This window comes from Delphinapterus leucas, chromosome 20 (assembly GCF_059928025.1).
Source record: "Delphinapterus leucas isolate spDelLeu-1000000601 "Yukka" chromosome 20, BTC_Dleu_Yukka2, whole genome shotgun sequence".
Lineage (NCBI taxonomy): Eukaryota > Metazoa > Chordata > Mammalia > Artiodactyla > Monodontidae > Delphinapterus > Delphinapterus leucas.
Window position 1 is genome coordinate 50,428,863 of NC_143148.1, and position 14,167 is coordinate 50,443,029.

General features: G+C 42.8%; 1 protein-coding gene and 1 long non-coding RNA gene across 4 annotated transcripts in view; one reads left to right on the forward strand and one right to left on the reverse strand.

Annotated features, from left to right (window-relative positions):
* Window positions 1-14,167, forward strand: part of LOC111179486 (uncharacterized) — a 92,652-nt gene that overhangs the window by 59,066 nt on the left and 19,419 nt on the right. For 2 of the 3 annotated variants that reach the window (XR_016391030.1, XR_016391028.1), the window contains exons 2-6: window positions 2,853-3,037; window positions 6,346-6,521; window positions 6,619-6,681; window positions 8,646-9,994; window positions 13,785-13,909. This is a non-coding gene — a long non-coding RNA (uncharacterized LOC111179486). Of the gene's footprint in view, window positions 1-2,852; window positions 3,038-6,345; window positions 6,522-6,618; window positions 6,682-7,278; window positions 9,995-13,784; window positions 13,910-14,167 lie in introns of all 3 variants that reach the window. The other variant, XR_016391029.1, reaches the window with a different exon arrangement.
* The window catches only part of ADAMTS18 (ADAM metallopeptidase with thrombospondin type 1 motif 18), an 81,475-nt gene continuing 73,083 nt past the window's right edge, over window positions 5,776-14,167 (reverse strand). The window contains 2 exon segments of the mRNA XM_089903331.1: window positions 5,776-6,676; window positions 13,773-13,920. Of these exon segments, the coding sequence (XP_089759457.1) occupies window positions 6,561-6,676; window positions 13,773-13,920 (264 nt within the window). The 3' untranslated portion in view covers window positions 5,776-6,560.

A 14,167-nucleotide genomic window follows, 5' to 3' on the forward strand; every position in this document is an offset into this window, starting at 1 on the left:
TGAAAGATGTTGTTTCGGGGCTTCCCTGGTGGCGCAGTGGTTGAGAGTCCACCTGCCGATGCAAGGGACACGGGTTTGTGCCCCGGTCCGGTAAGATCCCACATGCTGTGGAGCGGCTGGGCCCGTGAGCCATGGCCGCTGAGCCTGAGCGTCTGGAGCCTGTGCTCCGCAACGGGAGAGGCCACAACAGTGAGAGGCCCGCGTACTGCAAAAAAAAAAAAAAAAAAAGATGTTGTTTCTTTGTCTTCTGTTGGACAAAAGCTGAAGTTACCATTTTCACTCAGTCGAGTCAGCCAATGCATTTTTTGCAGTTTGTAAGGAAGTGAGAATTGGCCTAATTCCTAAAAATGATTGATTCACCTCTTGGTACCTAATGACCGGGCAGGAAATAGGACGGAAGCCTTCATTCTGCCTTGACTCTGGATCTCAGGAGTACAACTCTTTTCATGCACTGTGTGTTTCTTCACACACACACAAGAGCGCTGGGAGTGATTTGCCAAAAGACACTTTCCGATGGGGATTTCACTGGTTTCTCTATGGTAGGCCCTCCCTCCCCCATCATTTTTAAGAAAATAAACGACAGTATAGTAGCTCTTGCATGTGGGTGCTTGACTGAGAGAAATGGCTAATTGCCCTCAATACTGTTCCACTGCCCGCCAAACCCCTCTGTAGGCTACTGACATGTTTGGGAATGAGAAGAGAGAAAAAGGTGAGCAGGTGGTCCCTGCCTGCACATCCTCTTCTTGACACACGATTTACCAGCACAAGAGTTTTCCAGGTGAAACATACATGCAGAGAACGAGAATAGGCCAAAGGCCCTTCATTCTCAGCTGAGTTTGGCCCAGACCACTGCAGAGCTGCACTGCAGGGCGTGGTACCTAGGGGACTCCCTTGCTGGCATAAGGTAGACAGACCCAAGGCACTTCTTTATTTGCCCTAGACCAGTGGTTCCAAACCTAGCTGTTCCTCAAAGAAACCTGAATGCCTTTTAAAAAATATTAATTAATTAGTTAATTTATGGTTGCATTGGGTCTTTGTTGCTGCGCGCAGGCTTTCTCTAGTTGCGGCGAGCGGGGGCTACTCTTCATTGTGGTGCGTGGGCTTCTCACTGCAGTGGCTTCTCTTGTTGCAGAGCACGGGCTCTAGGCGTGCGGGCTTCAGTAGTTGTGGCACGTGGGCTCCAGAGCGCAGGCTCAGTAGTTGTGTTGCACAGGCTTAGTTGCTCCGCAGCATGTGGGATTTTCCCGGACCAGGGCTCAAACCCGTATACCCTGTATTGGCAGGCAGATTCTTAACCACTGCACCACCAGGGAAGTCCAACCTGAATGCCTTTTAAAATGTAAATGCCCAGGTCTTGCCCCCAGGTTACTTAATTAAATTTCTGGAATGAGGCCTGGGAAGTTCTATGTAAAATATCCTTAGGTGATGGTAATGTAGCTCATGATTTAGAAATTATTGTCCTGAGACTTATTCTAGATATAACTTGGCTTTCAAAGGGGATGGGGCAGGGGAGAGAGGACCCTCTTTCCAAGAAATGGGAGATACTATGCCCCTTGGTATATGAAATGGAAATCTGCAAGAATGGTAGACTATCTAGACCTTCTGCCAAGTGGGGGGCTGCCCCATCCTTCCTGTGTTCCGGCCACATGAAAGAAGAGAGAGGAGAAGTCAGAGAGAGAAACACGTCTGGGCCTTGTCTCTGGCAGGAACAGCTCCTGGCCCTGGTTCACCTTGAAAGGCCATTTCCTCCAGGGCTCTGATTGTTAACACAGAGAAAGGGCTACTCTTTGTACTGCACACCAGTTTTAGTTAAGTCTGTTAGCCACGGGGATGGAGGATTCAGGCGTACCAAGTGTTCATTTAGAGTAGTGCTTTCCAACATGGCGTATGGACGTTCTGGTGCAACACCAGGTAATGTCAGGTGATGTCCTAACCTGTACGAGGCAGAGGCAGCCTAAATCAGGAGGCCAAGGCGATGGAAGGAAGAAGAGAAGAGGGGAATAAGGAAACAGGGGGGCTGGGGAGAAATGGCCTACAGGATTTCCTTTCCCTAGACCTTGGTGCCTCTTTCTCATCCCAGTTAGCATGCTGGGAACGATCCATGAACATCATTTGTCCATTTTACCAACCAACAATTGTATAAATTATTTTTTTTTAAATTGAATGACCTGGTTATGAACTCAGCTGTGTCCCTTATGAAACAGAGTTTAGGAAAACCCTTAGAAATACTTTGCAAGTATCTCTTCATAGTGTTCAAAGGGGATGCCGGGTGTGTGCACTGGGTAAGGCAGTTTGCCATTGTTTTGCAGAAACTAACAACTAACTGGATACATTTAGAAAAATACTTTCTGGATATTTCTCCTAATGTCTTCTTTGTGCACAAAAATTTGTTGAACAAAAGTCAAGTATGATTCTCAATGTCTAATTCTATCAGCATAGGCACAGTTAAATGGATATAATCTGCCTTTTCTATGTACAAATATGAGGTGGGATTCAAGACCAAAATAATCTTATTGACACAGAACTTTATCTTAAGCTTAATGATGCTAAATTGAATATTCCTGAGGAACTAGGAACAGTCACTTATTCTCAGGGAGAAATTTTTCTTACATATGAATTCTGTGAGCCAGTCATAGTGACTATATTTTATTTTTCATTAAAATAAATTTAAATGTTAATACTATTCAGTGGGCTTTTATTTGTCTTCATTTATGGGAAATAATGTAAATTTTCCATTTACAGGAGTTATAAGAAGTTTACTTTTTAAACAGTGTTTTCTTTAGATCACATCACTTTTAATTAAATAGATAAATTTAAATAACACATTTAGTAGAGGTGTTTTGTGCTTGCAGGGAAACTCAAGATTTATAGTAAATGAATGACAGCAGTTCAAGAATCACTTCCTCCTGTGGTACCTTCCGGAGGACGAAGGTAAAAATCACCCAGATACAGGGGTTATTGATGAGGTGTTCAGAGCCTCAGCATCAGTGGCGACCACAGAGGAGCTGAGGACTTAAGATCTTATGGGAAAGATAAGGTAAGGCAGACGATACATGGAATCTGCAAACAAATTTTTAGTTTCCAAAATAAACCCGTATAGGACATAAGTAAGTGGCCTTTTCTACCGATATATCACGTTTTGCAATAACGGGTTCTATGCAGTTAATTCCATAAACTATCTCTTGCATCATGCACTCTGCCTATGACAGCGTCCTTCCCCACAGTTGGCACATAGAATCTATGCCAAGAGCACTGTTCCTCACTCTCTCTCTCTATCCTAATGGACTTGGCATTGCAGGCTCCCGACACTGAGGTCCTGTTGCCCAGGAAACACTACCATCCCAGAGGGAAACAGTTATTAAAGAATAAAGACTTATGCAACAAGTCTTTAGGTATCTTTTTATGGCCGCTCCGCACGGCATGCGGGATCTTAGTTCCCCCACCAGGGTTTGAACCTGCGCCCCCTGCAGTAGAAGCCCGGAGTCTTAACCACTGGACCGCCAGGGAAGTCCCAACAAGTCTTTAAGCATCCTTTATTGAAAAGACAGGCTAAGTGGGAATGTATTGCCTCCCATCTCCAATGCCCCACTTTAAGTCATCCCAGCTCTCCCCATAATTCTTCACTGTTAAACCATTTATTGTCAAACCGTCTTCACGTGTGTCTCAGGGGCCATAACAAAATTCTAAGGCCTAGATGGACTTCTCTTTTTCTTTCTCTGTCTCTTTTTAAAAATCCTTCCCAGGGTGATGCAGCACAGTGACAAAATAATAACCTTTTAAGTCTGACAGACCTGGATTTGAGTCCTGACCCATCACTCAATGACCATGTGCCCTTGGGCCAAATATGTGATCTCTGTGAATCTCAGAGTCCCCGTCTGCAAAGGGAAGATAATAGTATCTACCTAACTAGGCTGTTGTGAGGATTAAATAAGATAACATATGGTTGCTTTTATTAATAATATTTTATTAACACAAGGTAGTAGAAAGGTAACTTATCTGCCATCTATTCCATTTTTCATTATTAACCATAATTTTTGTTATGTCTGCCAAATAGCAATAATTCACTTAAAAATCCTCTTAAATATATTTTAAAAATAGCATGCATAAGTTTTATACATATATATGTGTGTGTGTATATATATATATATATATATATATCACATGTAGGAAAAAATACTGTTTATTCAGGTCATTTGGACTTACTTTGCCCAGATAGTTTTATTTTTCTCTGGTCTGAATATTCAAAATTTCAAAAACCTGAGAGCAATTTGCTTTTCAATTTATTACTTAGTTTTTTTTTCTTTCCCCCCTCCTTTCCCTTGCCTCTCTTTCTTTCTGCAAAAAGATTTTCAAGCAGAAAAAAAAAAAAAAGAGATGCAACTACATTTATGGTTTATCTAACTTGGATGATTTCCATAAATAAATGATTACATGACTATTAAGGGTAGAAAAAAAATAATTCAATATCTCTATAAGATGGTAAATGTCATGTATTTCATCCCAGCGTTTGATGGTTTGTAATCTTCTCATACACAAACAAAAAAAAATGATTAATTAATATCTTACCCCAAACCTTTTCTCAACTTTTTGAGAAATTACTCTGAGATTCTTAATCAACATTTGTACGCTTATATCACCTTGGTAATCACTGGCTTCTCACTAATTTATTCAAGAACTTAACAAGTTTCAAAGACAAAGAAACAGAACACTTTATTATAAAACTTATAAAATAATTAAATATTACACATATATTTTGACTTTTCTCTATAACCCATGTTTATTTATTCAACATTTTTCCTCAGAATTAATATCACTTAGCAAAGCAAGTGAGAACACATAATAGGCTATTAATTAATAAATTAATTCTCCATAAAATAATAAAATGATAATTATATAAAGAAACAACTTGCAGTTTTTCAGAGGGCAAGGGCGTGGTGATGTGGCACGATATATATATATTTTTTATGATAAAATGGCCATTATTCTCGGCCAAGCCAAGGAGATTGAGAGAATATTCTAGTCATCATTTCTCTGAGATCTGAGAATGCATGATTCTAATTAGAATGGAACAAAGGATGCTCTAAATTTAACAAACCGCTGTCTCGTTGGTTGTGCTGAGCTGGCAAATCCCTGTTTGAACTGAGACTTTTTAAAGCAGTAAAATTGGGTTACATTCATCAAAGACTTTGAGGAATAGAGAAGAATTATATAAATATGCCCTTAATAACCACATCTCAAAAAATTACAGGACACAGTCTCATAAGTTACTTTGGTTTTGGCAAAATACTGTGGTATTTTTCCAGTTGAGCGCAATTTTAAGCTCATTAGTGCCTACCAACAGCTGGCTTCTGAACACTGAAACTATGACCTGAAAGATTATAAAACACTCTTATTCTTGGCATATTATGACTTATTAATATTCACATAGCAAGAAGACAGATGGATTTTTCTATTGCTACTGTGACTTTTTTCTTGTTCACTAAATCCTAGGGCAAATTTAAACATGTCAGTTGGTAGGAAAAAAACCACAAGCGGCCTTTAATTTTCCAAGCATCCCTGATAATATGTAGGGAGCATTATAAATGATGTTTTCCTCTCCTTCAAAACAGGGCTGTTTTGCTGTTTAGCTCCTCTTAGATTTTTACCAGAAATGAACATCTCACCAATTGTGATTCCCAAAGAGCAGACTTGAGGCTCCTGAGTACTTGTTCGACTAGCACCAAAAATTATGAGGTTGATGGAGTGTGTAGGGCAACAGTGTTTTGTGGGTTTTGTTTTTTTTCTCCTTTTTTTCAGAGTGTGAATTTCAATTAAGTGGCAATCTTAACTAGTTCACGTTGCCCTGTTTTCAGAATATTCCTTTTCAAGTTGTGAATTTTAGTCTTGGAGACTGTCTATAAGTAGAATATACTTTAAACAAAATAATAAAAAACAACACACACACACACGCACACACACACACACCCCAAATAAACAGGACATGAAGCTTGCCAGTCCAGCAGCAAGCACAGTCACGAGCACCATCTGGCGTTTGTATAACTTCTGGTTTGGGGTGTCCACAGTTGCGTCAAACTGTGAGCTCCAAGGAAGTTAGGCAGTGTGTTCCGTCCACATTTGATTGCTCCAAGTCTCAGTCTTTGACTTGAAGTCTTAAAGGGCCTTTTCACAACTGACGTCTTGGTCACAGAACCCTCTGAGGTTCACGGGGGGGGGGGGTCTGTCCCAAAGTTAACAAGAGTCTCACTTTGTCACAATTTGTTCTATCTCATTGTAAGTCATCACTTCTTGCGTGTAACAGTGCAAATCAAAGCTGTTCTCTTTTTGTTTTACGTTTTTGTAAATCAGATTTGTCATCGCTTCCCATTTTCAAGTGCTCCTGAGTACCATGTGCATTGGGGAACTGAAAAAGGAGCCTGTCTGTACTTGAGAGCGGGCCCCTCCAACACTGCGGTCAGCTCACACGTGGTTTGCGGTGTTCAGCTTTCGACGGGAATGTGGCTGGTCTCTCTGGAGGTTGGGAGGTAAGACCCTGGCCCTTCCGGGCTGGAAGGGTGTCAAGATCAGCTCTTCCTTGTGCATGACTTGCAGCATTGTTTGCCATAAAATTTGTGGTTGCAGACACCATGCTGAGAAACAAGATGACACCAGCCGAAGAAATCTACACAGGATGGATCCTCTAAGGTGAGAGAACACATTCAGCACGTTAGGGTAGGTTCTTAGCCTTTTTCTTCAGGTCAGGGCCTAGAGAACAAAGACTTGGGGTCGACTTGCCTTGTGCCCCTGAGTGGTTCTTACATTATACATTAGGACTTTGGTGGGAGGGTGGGGAAAGCAGGATTAAGACACCTAAAGGGACCCATAACCATTAACAAATGTAAACAGGTGGGGGGGGAAAGTGGGTGTTTGAAAGAAGTCATATCCAGCCTGAGATTAATGTCGGATCCTCCCAAATAACCCGGGGGCTACCATTTTGCCTCCAAGGGACGTACGGTAGAACAGCACGTTAGGGATGCCCTGAGGATGTTGTTAAACCAGTAGTTCTGCTTCAGAAGGTCTGGGGTGAAGACTGAGATTTTTTATTTCTAACAAGCACCCCAGGGTTGCTGCTGCTAATCCAGGCATGTTACTTTGGGGAGCAGTGAACCTAATATATTGGGAGTCAGGAAACCTGGATTTAAGGCCCAGCTGTGACATTCTGTGTAGGTTTAAATAAAATCTCATGGCCAATTTGCAAATAAGTGAATTTAAGTCAGCACCAATCTTTTCAAACTTCTTTAGTTCTTTGAGATAACAGACGTGATTATCTACTGGAAGCAGAACATCGGGCATCAAAGGGTTTTACCCAGAAGGGCCTCAGGAGATACAGAAAGCACATGAAGTTGTATGTAAATTTTTCTTTATGTAAACATAAGTGCATGTTTTAGGAGTTAGGGTTCAGTCATTCTACTGGATTCTCAAGGATTTTTGACTTCAGAAATATTTAGGGTCTACCCTGTACTCTCATTCATAGCTGGAATTTCCTTCTCTTTGAAAGCCTTAAGTCACTCTCAACTCACCCAAAACCACACTCTGCCCACAGGCACCCAATCATGTCCCTTCCGAATTCATCCTTCACTGGCTCCCCTGTGTGCCTTTAGACATGTCATGAAAGGTTGCCGCTCTTCTGTTTTTCCTGCTGCTCCCAATTTGTATCCTGTCCTCCTGCGATTCAGAACTGCCTACAGTTCCTTCTTCCCTTCCTTAAGACTCGGTTCCTCTGCCTAAAACTCCCTTTTACACACACACTTCACCCCTGTCTCATAGTAGCTCCAGTGATCCTTTTAACACAGAAATCCACTCATGTCATGTCTCTGCCCCTAACTCTGCCACTGGATCCCATCCACCCAGAGTGAAAGCTATGGTCCTTACAATGACTGACGAGGCCCTAGGACCTGGTTCCCCTAAGACACCTGAGACACTTCCCCTTCATTTCCCTTAAGTCTTTGCTCAGAGGTCACCGATCAGTAAGGCCTTCTCTGACCACCCTATAAAAATAGCAAGCCCCTTGGCCTCCCAGGAAGGACTCCCTATGCCCTCCCTTGCTTTATTTTTCTACACTGGATTTACTGGCATTTATCATATTATGTTTACTATCTGGGTCCTCTCTAGAGTGCAAGATCCTTGAGCAGAGATTTCATTATCTACTTATTTTCACTGCTTTGTTCCCAACATCTAGTGTCTTCCGAGTAGCTACTCTAAAAGTATTTGTTGAAAAAATAAATTCCCTCTACCTCTCATGGCTGAAACAACCAACTGAAACTATACTGTCAACTTGGGTGTAAGGATGAAATGGAGTTGTTATTGTCTTTCCAATAAGTCCTGGGTATATTTTGGAGGTAGAGTCTAAAGGATTTACTGAAAGGTTGGTAAAGGGTATGAGAGAAAAAGAAGAATCAAGAATGACTCTAGGATTTTGACCTGAGCATCTAGAAGAATGGGATCATGTTTACTGAAATGGGGACTTCTATAGGAGTGGAGGTAGGGCACCAGGAGACTGGTTTAGGATGTATTGTTAGAGACAGAAGCTAGACATGAGATGAATACTTTGCCTATGTGTCTATTTATACATCTTCAAGTTCAATTTTTTTTTTTTTTGCGGTACGCAGGCGTCTCACTGTTGTGGCCTCTCCCATTGCGGAGCACAGGCTCTGGACGCGCAGGCTCAGCGGCCACGGCTCACGGGCCCAGCTGCTCTGCAGCATATGGGATCTTCCAGGACCGGGGCACGAACCCGCATCCCCTGCATCGGCAGGCGGACTCTCAACCACTGCGCCACCAGGGAAGCCCCTCAATTATTTTTTAATATACACTTGTACAGTGTCTTATACCCCATTAGCATGGACCCTAATCAATCAGAATGTATGCCTGGATCAGTTTCTATTTAGATTGTAGAGATTATCTTCTTGATGCAGTGGAAATACTGCATCACCACTAAAAGCATGGTCCTAACTGCACTGTTTATCATCACCTACCCCTCTCGAGATAAGAATGGAATTTTGACAGGCAGCTGCAGCTTGTGCTATAAGCTAAACGTAAGTCCCGAAGCAGACGTGAGGGGTCTCACTATGCTATCAGTCAAGTGCCGTGTTGGGTTATAGTTATCATGATCATTACTAGTAGCTTGTTATTCGAGCTTCTATTATGAGTCAGGTATTTTATTTACACTATTAAGGACGACCCTAGAGTGAGCTTCACATCTTACATGCAAACAACTGACAAATATTTTTGGCTTCATCTTCAAAATACACTCAGCATCCAGCCACCCCCACATCTGTGACTGCCCCAGTGGAAACTCGTCCCCTCGCTGGACTGTTGGAGCTGCCTTCTGCAGAGCAGACAAGTCCTCGTTCTGTTCTAGGTCCCCTGCCCTCATCTCAGTATAAGTGCCAGTGATCTCCAAGTCAGATCCTCCTGCACCTCTGCTCTAAGTTCTCTGTTGCCTTCCGTCTAACTCAGACTTTTATCTGAGGTCCTTATAATAACTTTCAGGGCCTCCAGGACCACTTTTAGCTCATGGCTTAACCCCCCTTCACTGTATTCATCCTACTCCATGTGTCTTGCTGTCCTGCCTTGATCAGATTTACATATTCCTGCCTCAGGGCCTTTGCATTTGCTGTTCCCTCTGCCAGGAACACTCTCCTTCTAGATGCATACATAGCTCACCTTCCTTTAGGTTGTCTTCAGGTCTCTGTTTAAATATCGCATCATCAAAGTGGCCTTGCCTGACTATTCTATCTAAACTGGTTTTCCCACCACCTCTTCAACCCCAACTATTCTCTTGTCATACACCCTTCTTCAGTTTTATTCTCTGCTACTTTGTCATATAACATTGTACATTAATTGGTTGGTTTGTTGTCTGTTTCCAGGTATGAAGGTGAAACTGCCCATTTTGTTCCCTGCTCTATCTACAGTCAGACATCAGAACAGCTCCTGGTTCCCAGTAAGCACTAAATAGGTAAGTATTAAGAACTGAATTACCTTATTTAACTCTCAGTAACCTTTTACGGTAAGCATTCTTTCTCCATTTTATAAATAGTTCAGAAAGTTTAAAACCTTGTCCATGTCCACACAGTAAGTGGCACAATGTGGACTCAAATCCATTTTTTTCCCCATTATTAATAGATGCATGTTTTATTAAAGGTATAAAGACCAAAGATTTGTAACTTTAATAACCCAGATTCTTATTTTAAATTCACCAACATTATTTATTCATTTTTTTAACTTTTTTTTTCTTTTTAACATCTTTATTGGAGTATAATTGCTTTACAATGGTGTGTTAGTTTCTGCTGTATAACAAAGTGAATCAGCTATACATATACACATATCCCCGTATCTCTTCCCTCTTGCGTCTCCCTCCCTCCCACCCTCCCTATCCCACCCCTCTAGGTGGTCACAGAGCACCGAGCTGATCTCCCTGTGCTATGAGGCTGTTTCCCACTAGCTGTCTATTTTATATCAACTCCATTTTTATGAATTCAGAGTCCTCGCTCCTTTCCTTGTACAGTGCTGTCCACCCGTCCCCCTCCCGACTTGAAGACGTGAGGACTTCCATGAGGAGTAGCTTGGTAGTATTGTGTGTCTAGTCATCTCCAACTTCATCTCACTAGTCTGCAGTCCAGGCATCTTCCAGACTGTTACCAGTTACAGGGCAGTGTGACCGACAAGTGTCTGGTGGTTACAGCCCAGGGCTTCGCTCTTTTCTGAATAAGGCTTACACATAAAATATGTGTAATACCAAGTCATAGGGTTGGTCCCCAAAGTGGAGACCCAATGAATACATCCAGGTAAAGCATCCCACAGTGATGATGGTATGAGGTGAATGCCCTAGACCGGCTGCCAGCATGGCGGGGGGTGTGAGGGATGTCACACCTGCTTGGCTGTCCTGGAAGACAGGATGGAAGAAACATCTGCTCTGAGGTCCAGTTTGAGTTACTGCAATGCCTCAAAACTTCCACCTGACTGTCAGCTCCTTGAGGGCAAGACTATATGTCTGAAACTCTCACAGTGCCTAGCAGAGCACGCAGCCCCCCCTCAGGGGTCTCAGAGAAGATTCAGAGAACTGAAACCTCTTCCCTGTATCCCCACGGGAATGCTTACTGCCCACTCACAGTTCCTGAAAACTCAGGGCCGAAAATACACTCAAATCACTTCCCCCAGTGGGCATCCAGCCAGCAACATAAGAAGGAAGACTTCTGGGCAGTAGCGTGTGCATGCCACCCTCCTTACCCTCCTTACCTTGGGGATGGCAATGGGAGAACTGAGAGGAAATCTCCAACTTAGTAAGACTATAGCCCACGTTTTTGGCCAGGAAGAAACACCTGGGCTTGTGTCCTTCATATTTGCCTTCTCATTTTACTCCTCTTTCTAAAAGGAGGGGTCAAGAGGCATGGAGAGAAGTCCCTCTTCCAGGAAGCCTTTCCCCACATCCTCCTTTTTCACCTCGCACCATCCCTGCAAACCAGCTAGAGCTCACCGCTGTCACAACGCTAGGGACGTTCCCCCTGTTTTATTTGCGGTGGTGTCTTTCTCCTCTTTTGAGACACTGAGCTCCCTGTGGCTTAAGAACAAGACCTTGCCATGTTCTTTTATCCCTAGAAGAGTGGTAAAGGTGAAACAATAGTATTTAACACACAGTCTTTTATTTATACACTCCTGCATTTGTTCATGTAACACGTGTTGAGCACCTACTGTGTGCCATGTGTGGTGATGGGTGCACAAAATAATAAACATCAATAGCCTCCCCACCGCCTTGCCCCCAGCATGCCTCTTGACTCTCCCTACCTCACAGTCCTGCCTAGGAAACACGTACTCGAGTATTTTCAGGAGTGGCCATTGGCCTTTGGCCTTTCTGAAAGTACTGAGGGGGCATGCCCTTTATTTGTGGCCCTTCCAGACTGAGCCTTTGTATGTGTGGGTTTGTCTGTGGCCAACTGACTAAAGGGTGAAAATGAAAAATCACCGATGGTGAGGAAAGGGGTCGTCAGTCTGGGAGTATATGACCACTTGCTTCTTCCCCTATAAGCTTTCTGCTGAGAAAGGCTGCAGGTTTGTAGAATTCTGGCATTGCCTTAGAGGTGATCTGGCTCTGCTATGTTATTGGTTTTCTTATCTTGTGCAAACCCCAGATAAGAAAGGAGAAAGAGCAGAGGAGAGAAAATTGATGCCTGGAGCTAAGGCTGTAAGAAGGAGATAAACAACATCAATTTAGAGATGGGAAGTGGTATGGACAGTGAAAAAGGAAGTGAGGAACAGGCCTGAACCTGATTCACCACAAATTGGAAAACCTGGGGTAAGAGATTGGACAGTTTTCAAAAAGCTGTGATTGGATAAAGTGAAAACTCAGCAGGTACACGATGGAAAATGATTCTTGGGCACAAGGAAATCTGAATAGGCTGAAGAAATATTTCCTGGTGTTTGTCAGATTACTTTAAAATAAGATGGTCTAGTGAAGAACAGTATGGTTCACTCAGACAAGTGAATTTCCCATTTTTCCATCAGCACTCACTGTACTTCATTTGACCTAACTTGAACCAAAAAAAACCCATTCAAGGTGTAGTGCTAGGATAACGCATATTCACTGCAATTGTAATTTATCTGTCGCCTCAATTAAAATGTAAGTTCCTAGGGCTTCCCTGGTGGCGCAGTGGTTGAGAGTCCGCCTGCCGATGCAGGGGACACGGGTTCGTGCCCCGGTCCGGGAAGATCCCATATGCCGCAGAGCGGCTGGGCCCGTGAGCCATGGCCGCTGAGCCTGCGCGTCCGGAGCCCGTGCTCCGCAACGGGAGAGGCCACAACAGTGAGAGGCCCGCGTACCGCAAAAAAAAAAAAAAGTTCCTAGAGGGCAGTTCTTGTTCACTCTTGCATTCTGGTGGATCAGCATTATCTCTGGCATATGGTGGTTACTTTGTTCAACTTTTTTTTTTCTTTTTTTAAATGTAATTTTTATTTGATATTGGAGTATAGTTGATTTACTATGCTGTGTTAGTTTCAGGTGTACAGCAAAGTGATTCAGTTATACATATATCCATTCTTTTTTAGATTCTTTTCCCATATAGGATATTACAGAATATTGAGTAGAGGTTCCTGTGCTATACAGTATGTCCTTATTGGCTATCTTTTTATATATAGTAGTGTGTATATGTTAATCCCAAACTCCTAATTTATCCCTCCCTCCCCACGTTTCCCCTTTGGTAACCGTAAGTTTGTTTTCGAAGTCTGTGAGACTGTTTCTGTTTCGTAAATAAGTTCATTTGTATCATTTTTTTTTTTTTAGATTCCACATGTAAGTGATATCGTATGATACTTCTCTTCCTCTGTCTGACTTACTTATTATGATGAGCTCTAGATCCATCCAGGTTGCTGCAAATGGCATTATTTCATTCTTTTTTATGGCTCTGGCACATGGTGGTTACTTTTTTCAATTTAAATTTAGTTTAACAAAAGGGCCTTGCAACATTACCATTTCGTCCTTTCAAAGTAAAAATTAATGGCTAAAAAGCCATTAATTGTAGAATTAAATGTTCTTGCATACCCATGCAAACAAGATCATTTTGAGCAGGAACCTTCCTGGATTTGTGCCTTGTACACCTCTCAGGAGTGCTCTTCACATAGACTTTGATGTGAATGGCGCCCCCTACAGTTGTGCAATGCATAAGCTGCGCAATTAAATATGGTAGGCTTTTGAAAAATATTCCAAAGAGCAGTAAAACTGACTGGCACGTGGGGTCCTTTACCTCTCTTTTCAGGAGCTGGACAGAAGTTTGTATTACAGGCTCGTAGCACTGGAGGTTTCTGCCGGAGCAGACAACTTGACGAAGGCCGGCCCTGCTGAACACAATGGACGGATCGGGTCTGGACCCCTCCTCCACAGGTCACCGTGCACTGCAGAAAAGGGAAAAGAGGAAGGAGTCAGGAACAATCGGCATGGTGTCCTGTCTGATGTCAGTGACATCAAATAAAAGGAATCCCCATGCTTCATGACATCGCCAAGATGCCTGTCCATAAAACAGGGATTGTCCAGAGCCAGGCACAATGTGCTCGTGGTACACTGAGTCTCTTCTAACATGTGGGAGCCATGTGATCTGATTAGAAGGCTCTTAAGCAAATGCTATCTATCTCCCCCAAGAGT